General features: G+C 41.5%; 1 protein-coding gene across 4 annotated transcripts in view; it reads left to right on the top strand.

Annotated features, from left to right (window-relative positions):
* The window catches only part of mctp1a (multiple C2 domains, transmembrane 1a), a 136,221-nt gene that overhangs the window by 73,907 nt on the left and 46,858 nt on the right, over positions 1 to 15,456 (top strand). For all 4 annotated transcript variants that reach the window (XM_023400949.2, XM_023400951.2, XM_023400950.2 and 1 more), the window contains 5 exons: positions 6,114 to 6,207; positions 11,068 to 11,170; positions 12,084 to 12,186; positions 12,783 to 12,884; positions 13,408 to 13,482. In XM_023400949.2, the coding sequence (XP_023256717.1) occupies positions 6,114 to 6,207; positions 11,068 to 11,170; positions 12,084 to 12,186; positions 12,783 to 12,884; positions 13,408 to 13,482 (477 nt within the window). The remainder of the gene's footprint in view (positions 1 to 6,113; positions 6,208 to 11,067; positions 11,171 to 12,083; positions 12,187 to 12,782; positions 12,885 to 13,407; positions 13,483 to 15,456) is intronic.

Raw genomic sequence — 15,456 nt, forward strand, 5'->3', positions numbered from 1 at the left:
GAGAGAGAGAGAGAAAGAAAAAGAAAGAGAGAGCCCTAAGGCCCCATCTGCTCCAGAGGCCCTCCACTGAACACAATGGTTTCAGCTTATGTCTTTGTCTTAGCCTAGTTAACCCTTCACACCCTGTCATCCTCACTCCTTGCTACAAAGACACTCACACACAACTCACACACATGCTCACACACACACTGTCAATGGATTTCCTACACTGACAGCTTTAACATGGGACATTTCTCTGCACATCAACAAAATCATATGTGGTGTTATCACTCCTCAGCCATATTTGAGTTATTTTTATAGAAATGTGAAATTTGTTCACTTAATGTCTTCAGTTTCATTTGAGAATTAATAACAAAAAACCTATCATTATCGAGAATTGTCTAGGAGCGTTGTTGGAGCACATTTTCCCATGAGTACCACGTTACGTGTGTTTTTTATGTGCGGGTACACAGTGCGTGTGTTCACGTAAGGTAAATAGCTGTTTGTTTGTGTTTGAGAGCCTATAGGATGTGTTCTGCTCTGCATCTTTCGGTGTGCGCATAAGCACCAATGGCGAGGCTCCACAGGCCGAACACGGGTACCACGACCTACATAACTATGTCGGTGCCTTAGTGGCTAGCTGCAGGAGGTCGATCACTCTGCTCCGCGCTGCAGCATCCACCCAAGATCAGAGGGGGGAGCTCTAGGTCCAAGACACGCTCACGCTGTGCTTCTCCTCACAGTCACAAAATGAGGGCGGGGAGCGTGAGTGTTTGTGTGTGTGTGTGTGTGTGTGTGTGTGTGTGTGTGTGTGTGTGTGTGTAATAGGGGGCGAGAGGTAAAGGGTGAGGGTTGCACCGGGAAGGGAAGGCGTGTAAAATGAAAAGAAAAAGCTATTTCACCTCTCTCACAACTCGTGCAGACCCCGTTTTTCTGCTCGGCTGAAGCCGAGACATTTCCCTTCCTTCGCCTACCTCTTTTCCTGCCTCCTTCTCTCTCCCACACTCGGCATCTCTGTCCTGCTCTCCCGTCAGCATCGACTCTTTTTCTGTCGCCACTGTGGCCCTCCTGTTAGATGAAGGGATGGAGAGATAGAGGGTGGTGAAAGGTGGGGGCTTGCAGATGGAGGGACACAGTGAGGTCGGTTTGAAGACTTGAATGGTCTCTACCTATTAACATATTCCTTTTCCCCAGACTGGCTGTCTTTCAGTTGGAGAATTCAATAAAGATGTACCTTATCAAAAAGCACTGATAAGACCGAGTACCACCACAGTGGTGACAGTGCTGCTCAAAGCCCACTAATCTGTGTGTGTGTGTGTGTGTGTGTGTGTGTGTGTGTGTGTGTGTGTGTGTGTGTGTGTGTGTGTGTGGTGCTCGGGTGCAATTTTTATTTGTATTATTAGCTTGAAATCAGCTGTCCAGCACAAAGCATCAACTACTGCTAATCACAAACAGACACAGACAGATGCAGATGCAAAAACAGGACCTACCTGTGTCAGCTATGTTATAAAAAGATAGGGATTGGCAGAGCAATGCCAGTACCATGCCATCATCCTCATCACAGCTTTAAATAGCAGATACTTTCACAAACAACGCTAAGGAAGAGAAGACCACTGAAATCGTCTGCTCATCCCAGCCTTCAGTGACATGGCCCACCTTGCTCATCGTGAAAACACACACACATGAGTACTTTACTTTTAACTATTGTAAAAACAACACACCTACATGCACACTCAGTTCAATAGCCTGAATATCTAAGAGGACATTAATCATTTTAAATCCTAGAAATGTCCTTGTCTCTTTGTCACACACACAAACACCAGTAATAAACCACACTTCATGTGGTCAGAATAAGGTCACTGTGGTGCACTTGGCCCATATCAATCTGTGGCCATTGAAGAAAATGGATAATAGAGCTGAGAGTTTATTAATGTCTCTTATTCTCACTGCTCTGCGTTATGGTGGCTTTCTCTCTGCACATGGTGTGTGTGTGTGTGTGTGTGTGTGTGTGTGTGTGTGTGTGTGTGTGTGTGTCTGTGTGTCTGTGTGTGTCTGTCTGTCTGTGTGTCTGTGTGTCTGTGTGTGTGTCTCCTCTGTACACTTGCATGTTCAGCATGTATGTGTGTGAATGAGTACACATGAATTTCTCTTGCAAACTACTCTGAATGCAGCAGAGCTATATGCAACACAGTGCAATACACTCACTCAGTGACAACTGCCTTAGATGTACTACTGCTCACCATAACCTTTCCTTCATCCCTAATTACTGTTTCCCAGAAGTAGAGAGGGACAGAGGGAGAAGGAGAAGAAGAGATTTATGCATTATGATGGCAAAAGGGGCACACACACTAATGGCTCTTAATGGGCCTGAGGTGGCCGCAAGATGAGTGGATGAGAGAAGGAGGACGTGGTGACCTCCACTGAAGTGGTGGCACTTCACCACCCACCCCCGTGTACTGTATAGCACACACACACTCACACCTTCAGTACCTCTCCTACCCACTCCATTGCACTGCTCTAAGGTGAAGTGAAAAGACACAACCTGGACAGGAAGTGCGATAAGGGGCTGCAGCAAAGTGTGGGATGGGCAGAGAGCAAACTTTGAGAGAGACTCTTGATAGATAGTGATCCTGAGCTGATGAACAGTGTGAGTGGGAGTCGGAGGAAGTTGTGCATTTGGTTTGTGTTTGGGCGTTCAGTCATTTGATCAAATGTCCCCTGAACTGAACGGCTGCTAAACAGATGCTCTGTGTGCGTGCGTGCGTGTGTGTGTGCGTGTATGTCTTTGTCTTTGTGTGAAATTGTTATTTGCAGTGTTGATGAAAGGTGACATGATGCAAAGATGACAGTGAGTCATAAGGCTATACCAGTGTTGATTCATTTGTGTGTCTGTGCAGTGTCACAGAGACAGGAAGAAGATGTCACAGTGACAAGATGTCAGTCACAGACAGGGAGGGGGGTTGTCTTATGAAAGCCAACTCTGTCCCTCCATTTTTTCTCTTCTCCTCTCTGTTCATCCCTCCTTTTCATCTCCTTATGCCCATCATTGCACGGCATGCTGATGGGGGTGTGTGGAGGCATAAATGAGGGGGAGGGGTTGGTCTTGGCCTCTCCTCATCTCTCTTTCTCTCTACCTGTCCGTCTGTCTGTCTGTCCAGTCCATCTATTGCTGTCTATATTTCTGATGGGGATTTGAATCCTTGTGGAGGATGGGTTTATACTCTGCGCCAATCATGGATTGAGGCTGAACCCTAAATGTCCCCTCAGGGAGACTGTATGGTGGGAGGAGGAAGGGATGAAGAGTGGGGAATTGGTTGGGGGATGAAAAAAATATCTCTGCATCTATATGTTAAAAGAGTAATTTTGTCTCATTTTCTTTGTTTGAACTCTGTGCCATTTTTGTCTATCTTTAGTGTGGTAATTTTACAATACTAGTGCTGATGCGACATGAGAGTTTTGATACAGTACTAAAATTTAAATTTTTTGATCATGAACTTTAGGGAATACAAACATGTTTTCTTATAAAAAAAAAAAAAAAAAAAGCTCTTTTTCTATTTAACAAAAAATCCAAACATTTCCAATGTTAAATGTCTAAGCACAAGCAGCCACAGAAGTTTACCCAAACAAAATATAGTAATACCTGTCTGACAAAATATCACAAATGTGACCGGTTAAACACAATCTAAGTTGGTTTAATTATGAGGTATGTAGATAAATATCAGATTCAATTATAAGTTATGAAGATTATAAATCTGACCAGACATTTGAAGCCAGCTTTTGCTACAGTGTTTAATACACATTGCTACAAACACAATTCGGTCAGTACCAAGAAAGTATCGTACAGCCCTTACAGCAGTGTTATCAGCATCATGATGTGTGCAACTGTTGAACACTAACACTCTAACTAGTCAGCCAGTAGTTTTGCCCTCATCTCCTTTTCTGTTGCCTCCTTCATGCCCTCTCTCTGACTCTTTCTCTCCCTCTGTCTCTTTTCTCAGCTTCTTCCCAATAATCACAACAAGCAGCTGTATCTTCAGAGAAATCGTGCCTTAAAATTGAGAGTTGTCGCCTCTCTCCCTCTCTCTCCCTCTCTCTGTATGTCTCTCTTTTTTGCACACTCTTTTTTCCCCCCTCTCTTTCTTTCACACACACTCCCCTCTCATCTCCTTTAGAGAGCTTTTGGACAATGATATCGCTGGAAACAGGCAGAGTCTGACAGAGTTGGTAATAATGAATTAAGTCTGTAGCCTGGCCCTGACTCTGAAATTTAAATTATAATTACTCCTGTGGGGATGGAAGGGGTTATTGCCAGAGAGAGAGAAATAAATTGAAGTGAAGTGCATTTCCACTCTGCTTTTAAGACACGCCGACATGCTACTCAATTTGGCCTCAGTGTAGGTTTTTTATGCATGTGTTTATACCTGAGTATTTGGGTGTGAACAAAAGCATGAGTTTATGATTGTGTGTGTGTGTGTGTGTGTGTGTTGTGTCAGTGTGTGCCCGTGCCTCATGGCCCAGATCTCCACAGGTTTCCCTTTAGACGTCAGATTTACAAACTAGTTTTTACACAGTCATTCCTCTTTCTCCTGGTTATTAAAACCTTGTGCACACAGTGTTTCCCCTTCTCATTTTAGACAATCCCAGGGCCTCATGGCAACTCCTGGTTGTGTATGTAAATGTGTGTTTATGGTGTGTAAGCACGCAAGAGGAGAAAAACGTCAAGTGGGAATATGAAGAGTATTTGTGAGTAAGCTTGTGTGACTGGCTGTTCTTGTTTTACAGTTGATGTGTTTATTTACCATAAATCTTAGTGTGACCCCCCCTTTCTTTTGTGTTTGGATGTTGTTTATACTGGATAGCATTTGTAGAGGTCAGTGTGTGTGTTTGCCTCATAACTATGATATCTCTGCCAGTCACGCTTCACTGGATGTGTCTACTCACTACAATACCTCTATTATCACATTATCAGCCTAATACTCTCTCTCCGTCTCTCTATAAAGCAAACACAGACACATTTATATCAGTAAGATCACATCAGGAGCAAATAGTGCTTATGTGCTGTAATTTCTTGCACATTTTTTTCTTCATATTTTTCCTCATATTCCCATTTTTGTTATACAGTATATTGCATGTACAGAGATTTTTGATTGTTGTAAGAATTTTCTTATTTCAAATTGCCTATATTTCACTTTTCACTTTATTCTTCTGCTGATACTAACACTGCTATTCACACGCCCTCTTAACACCTCTTTTTCTTACACACAACATTGCAAGGAAGCAATTTGTGGAGTGACAGCAGAAAAGTAAATACCAGCCATGATTTTCAGTGAAATCTTTTCCAGACTGACAGTGTGCACCAGGAACTGAATCAGCTTTTGGTTTAAAAAAAAAAAAAAAACAAGACAAAAAAAACCAATTTTATAATTAATTTAATAACATACATCAAAATTGTAGCTATTTGTTAAAACTGCATTCACTGCATTTTGTTCGTTTCGTTGCTCTCCTCATGGTCATTATACAAAACAGAACTCCACTAAAACACAGTTTCCTCCTGTAAATGACGATGTGACTAACTTATTTATTTTGAGTTGACAAGTTAATGGAAAAGCACAAAAACCCTCACTCTCAATGTAACAGTGGGCAGTGTGTAGTTTACAAGACAGTTTTTGTGCATTCTTATCTCCATTTAGTCTTCTGATTGATTAGGAGTAACTACAGTACTGAGATCTGTTTTATTTTATCTACTTAACATATTATAATGTTTTCTTTAATGACCTGTCTTTGTTGTGCATTTATCTGTGTACTGTTGTTATTTTCAGTAACCTTTAATATATTTCTGCATGGCTCATCTTCTGTTCCAAAAACAGTGAAGTTACATTTTATCTAAAAAGTACAAAGTTAGGAAACATTTCAAACAGGCAAGAACAACTATTCAGTGAAATAAAATTTGGCCATTTGTCCCCCGTTAGATTCGACTATAAATGCCAGCTCTACATTTTCAAATTAGGACTGGTAAAGGACATATTCTACCCTTTCCTCTCTTAATGAAATGTCAGGCTATAGACCTGTCTTTCCTTTCAATGCTAATTTGCAGTCCTGTTTGATCTTTCACCCCTGTTCCTGTGATGTTTCAGAGCCTATGGAGGTCATTTCACAACCTGAAAGATGTCGGTGTGGTGCAGGTAAAGGTCATCAGGGCTGAGGGACTGATGGCAGCAGATGTCACAGGTAAGACAGTGACCTTAAGTCCAAACAACAGGAGTATAACCTCTGTAGTTCTCATACGCATTGTCAGAAGTTAGCGTCTTAATTTTTCATCCTTGTATTCATGCTCCTATTACTCATTCACTTAAAATAATATGACAAATAAGCCTCAGGTTTTGCTGTTGTTTTGCAATTTCTATCAGAGGTGAACACTACTTGAACATCTGATAGGTGATGCTATTTTTTGCTTTAAATAACTTTTGCCTAAGTTTTAGATTTAGACATTGAGCTATTTTTCGTCCACCAGCAATCTGCCATAAATCTAGCCAAAGATAAAGTCAGGGTGTAATTTTGGTTTAAGGGATGATCGTCTGGGAGAATCCTCAGAGAGAGAGTTAAAGTCTACTTTGTGCAGGACACTAAATTTGTCTCTGCATTTTTAGAAAAGATGCAGGCTTCTCATTTGAATAATAGAGAAAAAGTACACATTTGAACCAACAAATCTCTCTCCCTCCTCCTCTCTCCTCCCGTTCTTTCTCTGCTTGCTCTCTCTGAATCCTCCATTCTCCATTAATTCTTACTTTTAATTAGGTCTACAGTGGACAGGCCTAGTTTTTCACTCTGTATTATCTAGTAGAGAGAGAAGGAAATGTGTGCGTCTCTGTATGTGTGTCTGTGAGAGAGAGAGAGAGTGAGAGAGAGAGAGAGGGAGAGAGTGAGAGTGAGAGTTTTTCTCCATTTGAAGCAGCCACAGTCCCATTAGCCAACACAGAGTGGAGCTGGTTGATTTGGGTTATTGCGTGGAGCGACCGGAGCGACCGAAGTGCAGGGCTAATGGCTCTTGTATTTCATCCGGAGCAGAAATTTGCTCCATGACCTCGTTGTAGAGCTCATCATTCAGTCTGAGCTTCATGGATCCTTGTAAAAAATAAAAAATAAAATCAAGACTAAAACTGTGGAAATATATTGTCAGCTGTTTGTTTGCTTTTTACTTTGTCTCTGCTGACTCGACATGGTCATAGAGAACGTGTTTGATTTCAGAACAGTGTCTTTTACAGCCTGTGGTGATTTGAAATTTTTGCCATAGGTTCACTTCACAAGTGCAGTATGTCCCGTGGTACGAGACAATTCGAAAAAAGTGTTGAACTGGGATTTGAAAACCCACAACAAACAAAGCTTTTTTTTTTTTTTTTTATGACTCAGTGTGGGTTTTTATAATGGAGCATTTGCATTAGTTTTTGACATCATGACATGGGGCCATTTTTAATTAGGTAAAGAATAGGTTTTTACTGAAATGCCTGCATTGCCTGCCAAATGTGGTTTACATGGAAAACTTGGATTTCCCATGCTAAAAGACAGTATATACAAGAAGGTATTTTAACATAAGAAACATTTCCTTTGGTTTCACATGTGGATTTACACAAGTAACATTTTTGTTATAGCCAAAGAGATCTCAAATTTAGACAGTCCAATTCACCTGTTCTTACAGACACAAAGCAAATATTTTACTTTTGTTCCCCAGAAAATATTTTTTCAGTCAGTCGAACCCTTCACAGACAGATACAGTAAGTGAATTGATACAGATAACAGACAGGCAAAGGAGCTGTTTCTAGATGACTTATCCCTGTTTGGAGTCTGACGGTGTGTGTGTGTGTCCGTGTGTGTGTGTGTGTCCGTGTGTGTGCGTGTGTGTGTCACTGGCAGAAACAATAGCCCATTAAGAGCCACATAAGAGCCCTCACCGCATGAACACCCTATTTTAACATCCCAGACCAAGAGAGGGTCAGGAGCAAGGTGAGAGAGAAACAGGCGGACAGACAAACAGACACAGGGAGAGAGAAAGGGAGAGGAGGTCAGTGAGAGAGAGAGAGAGAGTTTACCATCTCTCTCCCATTCATGCTGCCTGTCTCCTCTCCTGTCCTTTCTCCTCCTCCCTCTCTTTCTGTCCCCCTCTCTCTCTCTCTCTCTCTCTCTCTCTCTCTCTCTCTCTCTCTCTCTCTCTCTCCCCCTCTCCTTTCTGCCCATCTCTCTCTCTAATTGAAGTGTTTTTGTGGAGTAGCTCCTCTCCAGCCCGAGTAGGATAACTGAAAATAGTCTCTAAAACCAACAATCCCTTTTGTCTGCCAGCTCTTGTCCCTCTGAGTGGATGCTATACTGTTAGAACATTTCAGTGGAACACACACATGGACACACGCACATGCACACACGCACACACACATACACATACACACACACACACACACACACACGCACGTCCAGCAGCAGCACCATAGAATGCGTAGACTCTTTTTCAGTCAACTGCAAGTAAAGTATAAATTTTCAATTGGCACATGGGGAAATACTGTAAATTATATTGTATAGCCTTAAAAGTGACAAAGAAATGAAAGAAGAAGTGCAACAAAAATGCAATTGATTTACATTTTAAAGTGTGAATAATAATTAATTGTGATTATACAGGGACATGAGAGCGAGCATTCCCTCTCTAACCTCACCCCTCACTAACGCTAAGCTTCCTGCGAGGCAATTACAGCATGTACTCTCGTCTCCGTACTGTATTCATCCTCCACACTTATCTTAGGGCACACTGAAATGAGTTTGAGCGCGCTCCTCGCTGCAGACCCTCAGCCAGCGCCACAGAAACAGGACCCAGAGGGGGGAGGAGCTTTGCTCGGACATTACCTGGATGATCGCTGAGTGGCGCTCAAACCTGAGCGTGTAATTGGTTAAGACAGCTGCTTCTGGTGCTGTTGGCCAATAAGGTGAAAGTTCATCACCAATGACAACTGGCTCTCTGCAGCAACACAGCCTGCCATGTCATTAAAAGCAGAATATTAGAGAGAAAATGGGGGAGGGACAGGGTTCTGCAGAGATAATTTCCATGTCTTAATTTGGGTGATTGCATTTAAATTTAATCAGACCTGATTTGTTTATGCTATGGAAGTGCAGGGATGATTAAGGAGGATTTGAAATTTTCACTACTGTAAAAATTCTGAATGAAAACTGCTGGCAAAATATTGTTTTTACTTGTTTACAATTTTGAAATACATTTTTGTGTGTATTTATAATTTATCTAAGGAAAGGTTTGCACTGTAATACAATACACGGTTCATGTGCAATGCAGACAATTTATATTGCTAACAAAGTGTGTTTACAGAGATCCATTGAGAAGTAGGCTCTTGTGTTTTGTCTATTTTAATGTATCTTGTTTTCTGTCGTAGGAGTCATAGCTGTCAATATCCACTTCAAACACTCTACATCAATAGAGCGTCACAAACAGATATGAAAGGCAACACCTACGGCTCAGCATTGATCACGGTGACATTTACTTTGCACACCCACTAAATGTCCTGCCCTTGTCACAGCATTTGAAGAAAATCACACCAATCGATGACACTCGCACACACGTACTTCCCATGACGCACACACACACACACACACACACACACATACCAACATATACACAAATGTGACTGGGGTCTTTGAACTCAATCACAACTTTATCGAGTCTTTTTATGCAACAGTGCGACTTGAATAACATTTCAATATTTTCCCTGGGAATTCGTGTTGGACATTTTTTTTTTTTAAACATCCTGACCCAGCCTTTTCAAGTGATAATCTTGAACAAACAGCTCAAAGACTCCCAACGGTTTTAGTTAAGAAAGAAAAAAAAAATGATCAAAGGCTGAATTAAGAGTTTTGTTGTTTTTAGTTCATTTTGAGGCAATTGAAGGGGAGGTGGGCTGGCAGGCATGGGGAGCTGGTCTCAGTCCTTTCTGTGTACAAAGAAATTGAAATGTGAGATGTTGGTAAATAAATAGAGAATATATAGGACATAGTACTGTACACTATTCTCAGGAGGACGAAATAACTTTGTGATTTTTTTTTTTTTTTCTTCTCATCCCGGTCTCTCTCACTCTTTCTACTGAGTTACATAACCGTAGTAAATTCTGAATTGAAAGTTTTGTTGGAATGAATTAGCATTAATGAATATGATTTATGGTGAACCATATATCATATCAATGTTTTATAACATCTAAGGGTCTTTAAAGTTCTCACATAGTGTATAAAAATTTTATCCTTTGGCAGCGACAGGCCACTCAAATTATTTTATATGTGATCCTTCAGTTTGTAAAATAATTTATTCTGTAGGATCACTTGTTTTGATAGAATCACTGTAAAATATTGCTTGTGTTATATTAATGAAACTGGTATTTATCTTGTAATAAACACAAGAGTAACATTTCAGTATTACTACCCAAAAACTTTCACTGCCGAAATGATGCTGAGATAATGTTCTCTCTGTCATTCTTCACTTCGCTGCTGCTACCGTCTCAGCGCTCGCTTTGGAATCGCTAATCGTGGGTCAGCTACGTTTCTCACACCCCTGCTCAGCCGTCTTTATCTTCTACTCTGAACTTCTCTGGCCTTCAGAGCCGCATCGCCCTCTGTGTTCTCAGCACCATCCATTCTCAAAGTCTTCTTTCTCTTTTCCCTCTCCCACCCCCTCCTTGTGACTGCCCAGGGCAGAGTTGTCCTGGAGCTTATCTTCTAGTTGTCCATGTTCACAGGGTGTTGATAGAAACGGCTTGCAGCTGTTCCACTGATATACTGTTGTATAATATATACGGCATTGGGGCTAAAAATGAAAGAATCTTATTATTGCAGTTCTGATAAGTCCGGGGTATTGGAGCTGTCATGTGGTATAAGGGGAGGATGCTATATACTATCTGTCTTAATAATATGAGGGATTGGAGGATTGGAGATAGACAAAAGCTGTTGGAATTACTTATGATTCTCAGTCTGAAGCTAACAGAACTTTAGTATCTACTGTATTTATGTTACTCTTTTCACTAAGAAGGTCATTCTTGTATTTTTGCTCGGCAGGTAAGAGTGACCCGTTCTGTGTGGTGGAGCTGAGTAACGATCGGCTGCAGACTCACACCGTCTACAAAAACCTCAACCCAGAGTGGAACAAGGTCTTCACTTTGTGAGTGGCTCAATATAATGTCTGTGCATGCAGACAGACACATACAGTCTGTATTTAATACATTAATGCAAATAAAAATAGATTTTTTAAATTGACATGTATCTTTGAATTAAAGACTAGTATGCTCAGAGCAGCAGTCTTACTATAAAATGAAATATAATAGAATTTTTTTTATTTATAGCTTTTAACAGTTTATTTGTGTTTTATAAGATTAATTCTGGACTGATCTGAGCATTGAAAAAAAAATAGATTGATCACAGTTTATAGTGTGGAAAACTTTGTTTATTATTGAACTTTGAACTTTAATAGTGTTTGAAAATGTGTTGTATGCCAACAATAAAATCCAGGGTAAGATATTAGTATAAGTCAAAAAGAAGACTTATCATTTTTCCTTTTTCAAACATCAGTTTCTTTTCAAATATATAGTTGTGCTGTAGCTATAGTTAAATGTTAATGCAGAACTAATTCTACATAATGTCTTACATGATGCAGTTTTTTCGACAGTACAAACTTGTGAATTCCCAGTGATGGGACGGGTTAATTTAGTCATTCTTTGAGTGCACGTCTTTCTCATAGCCTCCTTTCTATACATAACATCAGCCATCTTCTTGCTAGCCTAGTTTTCAAGAGATGACACGTCTGAGCTTCACACTTTAGTTCTACTTAGCTCATGCAGTAATGTAGTGCAATACACATAAGGCATGTTAATATGATTTTTAAACATTTATGTAAATGCAAAAGAAGCTTTACAAATGTGAAGAATTTGTAATTCCTCGTATAGTGTTTCAGATTTTAAAGTGTTTTCTGTGCGTCTTTAATATTTAAAGAAGCGTGTGCAAGATGTGACAGCTTTAGCACGGTAGCCCATATTTTAGTAGATATGTCAGTGGTGTTGTCTTTGTGTGTGGTCTAGTAACGTGAAGGACATCCACTCGGTTCTCGAGGTCACTGTTTACGACGAGGACCGAGACAGAAGCGCAGATTTCCTGGGGAAAGTGGCTATTCCTTTACTAAATGTGAGTCAAAGATAGATTTCAGTGTGTGTGTTTCTTTTTCCTTTCCCTTGGGGATAATGTGGAGAACATAGAGGAACAGAAAGAATGAAAACACACAGTGGAAGATATAAAAAGCAGAGGTTATTTTTGCAACTCCACAGATGAGACTGTTATTATTTCACAAAGAGAAAGAGATGACAGGAAGGAGAAAAAATGGAAGAGAGGCTGAGAAAAAAGAAGAGAGTGATAGGTGAGAAGAAAGAAAGTGAGGGGATGAAAGATGATATGAAAATGACACTGATCGAGAGATGGAACGATCCGATTTGGAGAAAAAAGAAAGAATGAGTGTCTCTTATATTTGAAAAAATATAGATAGCCTGTGAAAGAACTGTGTATCTAATATACCCATGCTCTGCTGTACAGTATGATTCCCCAGGATAGTTAATTTCTGTTTGACAGAGCCTAGCTGCAGTGGGTAATGAACAGGTACTTGTCAGAGTTGCCACAGTTGTTTTGGGTTCCCTGTCAGCGCCAGCAGCTGGGGTTCAAAGGTGGCCCGGGGAGCCGATTCAGCCGGGTATTGCCAGACAGACGCCTGTCATGTCCCTCTCCCACAGATCCAAAATGGAGAACGCAAAGCCTACGCCTTGAAAAGCAAGGAGCTGACAGGGCCAACAAAAGGGGTCATCTTTCTCGAAATAGACGTGATTTTTAATGCTGTAAGTCTTTCTTTTGCTTTTTGATTCTCCTCCCTGATTTTTTTTTATTTTGCCCTCCACCCCCATTATCCTCTCTCTCTCTCTCCATCCTCTCTTGTTCTCTACAGCATTCCCCCCCTCTGCGCTGCTGTTGTCTTTATTCTGTTTGTCCCCCCCCCCCCCTTTGCTTCCATCTCATCCCTCGTCCCTCGTCCTCGTTTTGGCTTTAATTATCGAAAACTCCCTCTCAGCAGCCTTTGTTCCCCCGTTCACCATCACTGTGTGTGTCCTATAGCGGCCATCTTACAGCTTTCTCTCTTGCTCTCTCTAGCCTCTGACATGGGGCACGCTCTACGCATGTGATGCCATGTTATCAGCACACAATGTATCAGAAAAACCCATCAAAACGATCCAAATACAGTCCCTCGCTAATTCATCATCCTCATCTCTATCATTTTACTTATCTGGATTCTTTTAAATGAGTGTCATTTCAGTCTCACCATTTGCTGTTTATGACACTGTCTGTGTTCACTCCATGCTCCAGGTGAAGGCTGGTCTCAGGACGTTGATTCCCATCGAGCAGAAGTATATCGAGGAGGAACCCAGAGTGTCCAAACAGGTACATCAGCAGCCAACACTTATCTTCTACTACTCCGCCTCATTTTTATCTATGTCCACCACTGTACGAGCTATTCTGCTTAACTGTCTGAAGCAAAACCAACAGGCCTGGAGAGCGGCATCTTGCAAAGCACAACAACTGTGTGGGCAAGATATAACAGGATGATTGAAGGAAAAACAGCATTTCGTTTCTTTTTTTTTTCCTCCCCTCTTCTCTCCCTTCTCTCATCTCTCCCCCCCTCGCATCCACTCTGAGTGGTGAATAGAAATGTCAAGCTGTCAGCTGTGGGGTGCATAAGTAGATTGGCCATCCTTATAGTTGGCCCTCTTTGCCACTGCTGCTTTGCACTTCATTGTCACGCCACTCAGTGTGGCGGCACCACAAAGGGCTGAATAGTAGGGGCTGGCCCACATCAGACATGTCATATGAGTGACCGTTTGGGCTCAGCAGTCAATGCTGCATGCACAGCCGAGCACAGCCGTGCCCAGCACAGCACAACACATACACCAGCTCCCATACCACCCTTTTTTCAGCCCTCGATCTATTCCCTTCTTTCTTCACTGTTTCTGCCTCTTCTGTTGCTCTCTGTCTCACTGTCGCGGCCCACTCTACGCCTTTCTCCCAAGTGCAGAATCCTTTTTTCATCTCCATTTCACCTCTGACTCACAGAGATGACCCATGTCAACGTCTCGCAATGATGATGTCACTGGCTGCTTTGGAGGGATTGCCCCATGAGGGCTCTTTTGTGTGCTAGCAGCTCCCCTGCTGTTGCTTGCTGCTTAGTGTGCAGACACACACACACACACACACACACACACACACACACACACACACACACACACACACACACACACAACCACTCAGTAAAGAAAAAAAATATATATAAGCTGCCTGCCAAACACAAGCATTTAATTGCAATTATGACATTTGACTTAATAAATGGCTTCACTACTTTTCTAAGTGTTTTTAAGGAATAACTCAAGGCACTCTTTGAAATAATTCATTAAAAATGAAATATTCTTATCAAGGCAGTTATGGCAATAATGAGCCAAGAAGAGTACAGCATGTACATCAAGTGCATGCGCTGAGGAACGTTGAAATGGATGATTCACAGTCTTGCAGTCCTCAGGGTCTCTGTGTCCCCAGCAGGACACCATACAGTCATCCTCAGTTTGGCAACAAAAAGCTTCACATAATTATACATAGAGAGGGAGGAATCTTCCTCTCATCTAGCATCAAAGCAGCCAAGCCACCCCTAGCCACATGCAAATCTATCCGGAAACGCATACATACAGACAATGGAGTTCACTGTAGTGCTACGAACATATGCTGCATACCCACAGTACACGCACATTCAAACACACACATAATTTTCCAAAGAGTAAAATAATGGCCTAGAATTTTTTTGAACAGCGATCTGCAGAGACAGTTTGTCCTTTGGGAGCACTTTCTCCTGGTGGTGACCTGATTGGGTGGCTGGCGTTCTGCGCTGCTGTTATGCTATTCCCTGAATGGTTGGCAGCCCAGGGGGAGGACAGCAGTTAGCCAGTTCTCTCTCATCTCTGGCCAAATGCCTGGATAACCCTCAGGGAGGAGAATCCAGGGACTGTGTTGGAAATTGTTATTATTGTACTTAACTTTATCATTGGGAGAGTACACTTAAAGAAACGTTGTGAGTCAGCTTGTCACACTTAAAGCAGCCATTTGTCCTATATGTTGATCCACATGCATGTAGAGCTATCCAAAGAAGGAAACACAATAAAGTCCTCACGGTATTTTCAGTGCTGTAATATTGAAGAGAAGTGAGGTAAATTTCAAGTGGTAACTTGTAAATGCTCCAGTTAACTTTACAAAGAGGCAGCAGAAGGAGACACTCAGGTTTAGAACCAACCATAATAAGAGTTACTGACAGAATGTGAAGGTACTAATTATGAGATGTAACATATTTACTTACTAAATTGTGATGAATTCACA

The sequence above is a fragment of the Seriola lalandi genome, unplaced genomic scaffold (assembly GCF_002814215.2).
Source record: "Seriola lalandi dorsalis isolate HSWRI2012SDOR001 ecotype SW California unplaced genomic scaffold, Sedor1 jcf7180002053097, whole genome shotgun sequence".
Taxonomy (NCBI): domain Eukaryota; kingdom Metazoa; phylum Chordata; class Actinopteri; order Carangiformes; family Carangidae; genus Seriola; species Seriola lalandi.